Source organism: Piliocolobus tephrosceles, chromosome 8 (genome assembly GCF_002776525.5).
Source record: "Piliocolobus tephrosceles isolate RC106 chromosome 8, ASM277652v3, whole genome shotgun sequence".
In the NCBI taxonomy this organism is placed as follows: Eukaryota; Metazoa; Chordata; class Mammalia; order Primates; family Cercopithecidae; genus Piliocolobus; species Piliocolobus tephrosceles.
This window is the reverse complement of record NC_045441.1, coordinates 126,149,644-126,159,079: the sequence shown is the minus strand read 5'-3', so window position 1 is coordinate 126,159,079 and position 9,436 is coordinate 126,149,644. Positions and strand designations below refer to the sequence as shown.

Below are 9,436 nucleotides of genomic sequence, written 5' to 3'. Positions count from 1 at the left end.
CAAAAGTAGGTCATTGTAAAGTGAGATTGTCCCTTGTATTTTGCCTCTTTTGCACAGGCGTCCACCATGTAATTGCATCCACCATGTTAGAATGCAGCACGAGGCCCTAACCAAGTGCAGCAGCCCTATGTTGAACTTTCCAGCCTCCAGAACCATAAGCCAAATAAACTTCTTTTCCTTACAAATTGCCCAGTCTCAAGTATTCTGTTATATCAACAGAAAACAAAGTAAGGCATTATTCTAATGGTACTTCAAGTAAATTTATCATTATGGTTAGTTTTAATCCCTGGTGTTAAAAGCATGGCACTAAAAGCTTCCCAAGAGAGAAAATATTGGAAACATGTTATGAGGTAGAAAATTCTTCCTTAATGATGGCACGATGTTTTTGATGTTTCAGTATTTGCAATCATCTAGTCAGGAATAGCATTTGGCATTTCATTGATATAGAATTCAATTCAAGTTCTCAAAACCGAAATGAGAACACTTCACTGGAACAATATAAAACTAACAGGAATGGATAGAAAACTCAAATATTTTTATTTTTCTAGAAATGACTTTGGTATAGACAAAGACACCAATCCACAAGGTGAGTTGATATAGGTAAAATTTAGAAAGTAAATAGACATAGAATTGTGCCTTAAAATTTGAAGAGAACTCAAATTAATTTAAAAATGACTACCACTGCGTGACTTGGTATCTAAAAACTGTAATAGTAATCCTTTAAATGTTCAGTATGTATACTTTTTATATTAAAATGTAAACATCTCCTGGAATTGCATGTCCAATGTCAACTAATATCATAATTGTATTAGGTAACTACAAATTTGTGCTAATGGATCAATGCAAATGTTCTCTGAAATGTGGGTAGTCGAGAGGAAAACAAGGAAAGGAAGAGGATTGCTATTGAGAAAATATAGGCCACTTAGAAAAAAAAAAAACTACCCACTTAAAATTTCATGGGGAAACTTCTAATATTATACTATACTTCATTAACCATTTCTGGAATTTAATGTATGGGATGTTATATGGGACCCAAATTGAAAAGAGTGGTTTATTAAAATATGATGCTTATAGAAATTTTACCTTGCTTGTCAGAATGAAAAATATTCTGAAGGTCATCCTTTTCTCCCAGTATGATTATTTTTTATTCCACTAAAATCAGTTAATTTGGAAGAGAGTGAAACTGTATGAGAAAGGGTTGGTTGCAACCTCATCAAGTAATCAGACACTAGATCAACACAGCTGTTGGAACAGTACCAGCTGGGAAGATTCTAGTCAGAAGCAGCATGTCAGGGGCACAGGCGAATAAAGCATTGTTGTCACATGGAGTGATACCAGAAAGTTATTAATTTTTTCCTGTAAGGGATATTTAAAATCTGCCCTGCTCTTAAAGATCATAAAACAGTTTAATCTTAATATCGGATTTTGGCTGTTCTTAAATCTTTTCCTACAAATGCAAATACTATTTTCTTTGAAAATTGAGCATATAAAATCAACTTTTGTTACTCAGAAGCAACATATACCATATCGCATATTAAGAGTTTGTGTATAATATATTTATTTGCATACAGAAATATGTATTTCTATTGTACATTTTATTATTTTATTTATAGAATATATATATATATATATATTTAGCACATAGCATATTCCAGGAAGATACATTAAATATGCGCACATTTCATGCTACAGCGTGCACCCTTTAAGAGAAGCATTTTTAAGAGGCATGGTATTGAATATACATGCTGAGAATACACTTTGCACAATTTCATCCAGCTTTGGGTGCTTTCCTAAACTATTTGCAACACTGGTGATATTATCAAATTGGGGAGAGGGAGGAAACTATCTCCCAATGAACTAAGTAGGAGAAAATAAAAACAGACTGCATTGCTGAGTAATTGTTGCCATCATTTTGAATCCCCATCTCTCCCAATGTCAGATCTTCAGGATCAAAAAAGCAGTGGATGAACAAAGAGCAGGAGCATGTTGGACATCCAACTTGTACATTTCAAACCAGAAGGCTTACCCCTTGTGGCTTCTCATATTGATTACTGTGCCCTAATACTTGGGAGCTGGTGTTAAATTAATGATGAACTGGTAAAAGGGAAATCATTTCTTGTTTCCAAGAAATGAACAGATTTTTTCCGTATTCTTAATCTCCTCTTCTTATAAGATCACTCTGGGCTAGCTACATTATTGCTATGAAGAGGAAAAAACAAAGACCTTACAGATATTCACCTTTCCAGTAAATGCAAAGAAGATAAATGATATTGTTTCTGAAAGAGGCTCTTAATAGTTTTTGAAAGGAAAAATTGCAGCTTCAGTAGAAACTGACCATATCAACTGCAAATATTTTGATGGCCAACTACTTCTACCTCAGTTGACTAGATCTGTGGCAATCATAATTGAACAATATGATGCTGGAAAAAAGATGTGCTATATGCATAGTCTGGTGGTTTTTGATATGTAGATGTGGCCTGAGTTCCCAATCTGTGACTGACACATACACCAGACTCAAAAGAAAAGTGTTTCTGATACATGATTGGTGAGTATTACCTTTTTCTAACTGGTGAGCAACCTGCATTGATATTCTAAAAATAATGCAGGATTATTTTCCCATTAATAAGAGGCAAGCTTTAGAAATCCTTTAAAGTAGACAAGAGTTTCTCAACCTTGGCACCATTGACATTTTGAGCCAAATAATATTTGTTTAAAGGGGGTGGGAGAAAATGTCCTATGCATTATAGGCTATTTAGCAGAATTCCTGGCCTCTACGCACTCGATACCGATAGCATTCCTTCCAGGGTGGCAACCAAAAATGTCTTTTCACATTGCTACGTGTCCCCTGTCGGGGAGAGGGGAATTGTCTCTGTATGAGTGCCACTGAAATAGACAAATCCAGCAGTGGTTAATAAAAATCCTTGAATATAATCTCCATATCTCTCCAATCATCTATCATTTTCAGTATTCCTTCCATTTTCTGATCTGTTTGACAGAGTTTCCGTGGTGTCAGTCTATCTTCAATTTCTTTCTTTAACGTGACAGTTTCTCTTTCAATGAGGTTGCAGTGGCTGTGGCAAGGATCAATAACAGAGGGAAGAAAAGGAAGGATACAATGGCAGCAGAGACTAAAAGACAGCTTGACTCATGGTGATTTGGATTGTTAGAGCAAACAAAAACAGACCCTGAATCCTGAATCCTTGATGCCAAAGGGTTCTTCCCAACTAAAGCCGAATCTACATCATAATGATACAATCAATTAAAAAGGGAAATATTTGGCTAGTCAATTCTCTGGGTTTCAGAAAGTCAAGGAGCCCACTGGCTTGATGGTATTTCCATTCATTTGAAGAAACTATGAAAATAAATACGAATTTAAAATGTAAAAATGCATGTTGAAGTAACTGTAGGAAAGGGAATCTATATAAATGAATGCTTTAAATATGGAAGATTATTTGGGGGGTAATGACTGAAGTTAATTAAATAGGAAATTGTTTTTACGAAGGGTAAGTCAAATATAAATACTGCTGGCAATTTTCTTCTTACTAACTTACCACTTTTTCGTTTTTTTTTCCTCATGCTTTTTTTCCTCCTTAACTCTGCAAATTGTTGAGGTGGCATCAATGAGGCTAATTATACAAAATAACTCTTTTAAATGCTGGGATCTAATATTGACAAATTTATCATATAATTAACATTATTATTACTGGAGAAGATACCATAAATCTAAAATCTAAAATATGAAATTTGAAGATGCATTTATCTTTTGATTTCTATTGATTGAGCCATTTTTAGAAAATCTCATTGGAAAACTACAGCAAATAGTGTAAGAAAAATATAAAGGATAAAAATAACTAGTTACATGTGAATCCGTATAATCCTAATTCTGTATTTATTTAGATGACCAAATAAAAAATCTCTACGTGGCAAGATTCTATATAATGCCACCACTTAGATAATAGTTCCTGACATGATTATTATGGTCTGGAATTAGATGGTGAGAGGTGGTATGGCAACAGCCACCTACATCCTTCTGTCAGATTCTGTGAGCTCGTTTGGCCGCTATTTAGTTAGCACTACATTTCTGTCACAAAGATTACTGTAATTCTACTGATAAGGGAATTTTGAAGTTAAATAATGTTAGGGAGAATTGACAATTTGAGGAATATGGAATATATAATTGTTTCAGTAATAGTTTTTAAAATATCTTTTTTTCCCCTTTCACTGGGTCATAGGATAATTGCTGACAACCTCACTTGATTATAATTTGAATATCATCCTTTAGCAGGCATTGGATAGGAGAACCTAGTCTCTAGGGACTGACCCAGAAATCACTGGTGCTATGTGAGTACGTTAATCTTCTTTAGGATTCCAAATAAATAAAACAGCATTCCTTTCTGCTGACAAAATCAGGAGTTCATTTTCTATAAGTTAACATTTCATACAGGGGTTGAAATAGAATGTCCTAAACTTCTATTTTTTAATCTTAAAATTCACCTGACTTTAATAAACTTGCTGCAACTAAATCGTCCATTATTTAATTTGATGAAACCTCAACTTCAAAATGACGTTGGTTTCTTAAACAGGCTTATGTTTTAGGTAGGATATTCTGTTGAAATAAAAGGCCATTTAGGAGAAAATCAGATTGGTTTTAACATTTCACATATAGGATCATAAGTGCACTAAATCCTTATAGGCCTTGATATCCCCCAACGAATGCAAAGGACACACTGAGGAGGGGTGAAATGTCCATTTTCTAGACATTTGCTAGATTTAGTGAAAGGCCTGTAGGTTTTGCCTATAAACCATATAGAACAGGGATGTATAAAATAATGGTATAACAAGAAGAAAAATGGTGTGACGTAGTTGGGGTTTTTGTTTGCTTGCTTTCTTTTCATGGTGGGAAAAAGAAAGGCAAAAAATAAGCATTTATTACATTGCAATCCCCTAAATAGGACTGTAAAATAATAAAATATGCTCAACACTCTGGAGACAATTTCTGCATCCTTCTTTGATTTTCTTTCTTTACGTCCCTATTGTATAGTGCCTATTTCTTTATGTTTAAGTCTCCATGTTTACCTTGTGACTGTGGCATTTCCTTCTCTTAAGGACACATGAGAACAACAACAACAAAAGAAACAAAAAAGGAACAAGGTTATTCCTCTTGTGCAGAGACTGATAAAATTGTAGATTCAGAAGCCCTTCTTCAAGAGAGTATGAGAAAGAGTATATAGTTTCTTAAATCCACAATCCCAACATGTTTCTTTCATTGTCTCATTGCTCCTAATACTGGCAGTTTATAAGGTGCAATTTTTGCAAACTGGAGCCTAGGCCTGATAAGTGTGTCACTGCTGGGCTCCTGAATTGCACGTTTTGTAATCAGACTATAAAGTGCAGTGGCAGAGATTTTAAAACTAGGAGCTCTGTTATCCCTTTTATTCTTCTCAAGCTCCCCTTGCCCACCTTCTATCATTTTCCAAGATGTTTTACCTTGTAGCGCCTATGTTCTTGTAATGACACATGAGAAGGTGTTTAAAGGTCTTCTTGAAGGTGGCATTACAAAGTGCATAGCAGGCAGGGTTGATAGTGCTGTTGATGTAACAAAGCCAGTAACCGATTGTCCACACAGTGTTGGGGATGCAAGGTGCACAAAAGGTGTTAATGAGCACCATGACATTGTATGGGGCCCAAGTGATGATGAAAGCCAACAGAATAGCCAAGATTGTCCTGGTGACTTTCTTTTCCCGGGAAGGAGGAGGCTTCTTTTTTGCAGGCTGCTTAGTCATCTTCACAATCTTGCGGGCTACAATGTTCTGCTTTTCATCTCCATTCTGACCTGAAGACCCCACTACCTCCACGGTGGTATTAGTTGGGGTACATGAGTCACTTTTGGGGGTCTTGGTGCCAATTTTGATGCATGTTTGCTTAGAGTTCTCATCTTTGGAATGGCCCAGGGAAGTGGAAACTGTGTTTTCATCCTGAGTTATTTCGTCATCTCTCATATTAGAGGCAACAGCACTGACTGAGGTGGAGTCATTGGAGCTCTCTTTCTCCTCTCCCTGAACACAGTTTTCAGTCACAGGATCTCTGGGGGCTTTGCCATTCTGGATTTTGTTGTGCTCCAGGCCATCGTCACTGCTGGGCATGTTGTTATTGTTTGGCTTCACTATCCTTCCTTGTACCAGACTTGGAGAAACAGGGTCTTGGTTGGCCACAGGCTCCTTCTTTTCCTTCTTTATCCTGCTCTTGCTGGCTCGGGATATGTGCCAATATAGCACAGTCATGATGATCACTGGCAAATAGAATGCTGCAATGGCCGTACCAAAGGTGACAGCAGCATTGGAAAAAAACTGAATGTAGCACTCCCCATCCTTCACAGTTCTCACCCCTACAATGAACTGCCAGAATAGAATGGCTGGAGCCCAGAGGATGAAAGAGAGGACCCAGGCAGCTGCAATCATCATACCTGCCATTTTTGTGGTCCGCTTCACTGGGTAGGTCAGAGGTTTTGTGACACAGAAGTACCTGTCAAAGCTGATGATGAGCAGATTCATAACTGAGGCATTGCTGACCACATAGTCCAGGGCTAGCCAAAGGTCACACACCACAGGTCCCAAAGGCCAGTAACCTATCACAGTGTAGAGGGTGTACAAGTTCATGGAGAAAACACCTATGATAAGGTCAGCACAGGCCAAGCTGAACAAAAAGTAATTGTTGACGGTCTGGAGGTGGCGGTTGACTTTAATGGAAACCATGACTAGAATGTTCCCGATAATGGTCACCAAACTGAGGGATCCAGCCACCAGGACAATAAACACCACTTCAAATGTCTTATAAGGACTGGTAAGAGCCAGGCTATTGTTAGAGGAGTTTGTTGAGTTATTCATTTTGTGTTCTCTAATCAGTAGCCAAGTAGCAAGTAAACATTTAAACCTGCAAGGAAATAGAATAAAGTTAACAAACATAATATAAACATTGCTTTAAAATACATAATGTTGTTTCCTTTTAAACCACATTATTTTCTCCCAATTCTCCTTTCCCCTGCATGATTGTTGTGTCTACCTGCCTCAGTTCCCCATATAAAGAGCAAGACCTTTAAATGGAGGATTCAAAAAGACCTTTCAGTCTGGCAATGAACTTGAAGTCCAATAATGTTTTGAATATGTCCTTATCCAGATATGAGTATCTATCTATCTAGCCATCTATTACATATCTCATCAGTCAATGAAACTTAGCATAATACTGATAAATTGAATTAAATAAACCAAAATTACAAGCAACACTTTCTAAAACATCAAAATATTCCTGGAATAGACATAAAAATTAGTAAACTAGTGAGAGGACACAATTATAGAAGAAAGCATAGAATGTATAATATTGAATGTGTGACTTTTATAGTTAACAGTGCCTTTCCTCATGGAAACTCTAAGCCTTTTTCACAATAATACTGAGGATGGTGAAAATAAAGATAATATAATAATAATTTATTAGCCAATATACTCTCCCTAGATGAGAATTATTTTCCTCTGGCCTCTATTTTGTTTTATACTTGTAATCAATATTACATAGTCAGCATTTCCGATATTCCATATCTTACAAAAGAATATTTGCTTATTAAATGCATATTGAACTGAAAAAGCCAAAATTATGCATAAAACTTTCCAAAGCATAAAGAGATTTCTGGAATAGACATACAAATTACATCAATAAGAAGACAAAATTGTGGGAGAAAGTACCACTTTTCTGAATGTTTTATTTTTCAAACCACTATCAAATCAATTATCTTACTATTCTTTCTGGCAAACTTTTGTTTTGCAGAAGGAACTAAGGCTCAGAAAGATGAAACCCCAGTTCAATCATTCATTCTTTCACTTTGAGCTCACATATCTATTGAGCAGCTTGTCTTAATTAGGTGTTCTGGACATTCAATGACGATTAAAACAAGGTCTCTGCCTGGTGGCAGACATGGGTTGATAAAGAAGCAATTATTAAATCTGAGTGCACTTCTTGTTTCCCTATCCTGTTGTGTGTAAGTAAATACATAATCATCATTTTTGAGATATCATTGAAGTCTGATGACAATTGAGTGATCTTTCATAAGGGAAAGTGAATATTGGGGATTTAGAAAAAAAAGTTAATTCATCAAAGAGATATGACACATTTCTGGAGAAACAGCATCTAAAGGAGAAACTAGCCCAAGTTTCACCTCTTTTTGAAAAAAATTGTTGTGAGCTGTCAGAAAATAAGCATTGTTCAGAAATTACAATTTGAGAATATTGATTAGTTTGGATGCTATTAATTACAAGGTAATGGGCAGTGGTTTGCCCTTGAAATCCATGTAGAAAATAATTTGGTAAGCAACTTCATAACACAAATAACATTTAAACAAATAATTTATTCTACTTTGGAAAGTAAATTGTTTTCCAGTACTTTATTTGACAAAACCCAAATAATGAGATTAGGCCTTAATATAATAAGACCCAAAATTCAGAACCCAGAAAGGAAAATATATGTAACTATTGCATATTCCTTTTTTTGCATAGAGCAAAAAAGTCAAAATAACAATTGAGAAACAATATTTCTAAACTGCACAATAGAAAATTATCCATTGTCTTTAATATAATGCAGTTTTGGCAAAAAAGGAAAGATGAAAGATGAGTAATCTAAAACATTGATGTAGTAGTTCAATCAAAGAAAAATTAAACTTTAATGACTTTTAAACATATGAAATGATACTCAACCCCACAGTTTAAAGATGCAAATCCAAACTGTGAAAAACATTTTTCCATCCATAGTATTAATGGTAGTATTGAATACCTTCGGTGGGACTAGTGGGATAATCACCATGAAGGACAATTTATCTATATCTATAGAACTTTAAATCTATATAAAAATTTATTAAGAAACACTTGTCTCAGGAATGCCACATCTAGGAATGTGTCTTTCAGATATAGTCATAAAAATGTACAAAGAGGTCTACTCAAGTATGTCCACTCAGAAATGTTTTCATAGCAAAAAATCCCTAGAAATATGAAAACTATTCATTGACAAGGGATTGGTTAAATATGTTGTGGAATACTCTTACAATGGAGTATTATGCAGCTATTAAAACAGGCAGATATTTGTGTCCTGGCATTGCTGTGGAAAGTTATATAGTTAGAAGATGACATAATCATAGTGAGACAGATTATTATAGAATATAATTTTATTTAATCATAAAAGTGATTATATATAATATTACATATGTATGTATTGTATGCCTGCAGCTCATTGGGAAATATTGAAGAGCTTAATCAGGGAAATTATGCTAATGGAATGCAACTTAGATCAGTTGAATTGTTTTAATAGGATTTCTCTTTGACAATCCTTTTTTGCAATTAATCATACTATTGTGTATTCGTGGTAATTTATTTGAACAAAAACAGTTTATTATCCCAGT

At 35.1% G+C, this 9,436-nt stretch overlaps 1 protein-coding gene across 7 annotated transcripts in view; it reads right to left on the bottom strand.

The window, feature by feature from the left end:
• Positions 1-1,534: 1,534 nt before the first annotated feature.
• The window catches only part of CHRM2 (cholinergic receptor muscarinic 2), a 150,981-nt gene continuing 143,079 nt past the window's right edge, over positions 1,535-9,436 (bottom strand). For 4 of the 7 annotated variants that reach the window (XM_023190061.1, XM_023190063.2, XM_023190062.2 and 1 more), the window contains one exon: positions 1,535-6,930. In XM_023190061.1, coding sequence (XP_023045829.1) covers positions 5,484-6,884 — 1,401 coding nt within the window. In that variant the 5' untranslated portion in view covers positions 6,885-6,930 and the 3' untranslated portion in view covers positions 1,535-5,483. The remainder of the gene's footprint in view (positions 6,931-9,436) is intronic. The other 3 variants (XM_023190064.1, XM_023190065.1, XM_023190067.1) reach the window with 1 other exon arrangement.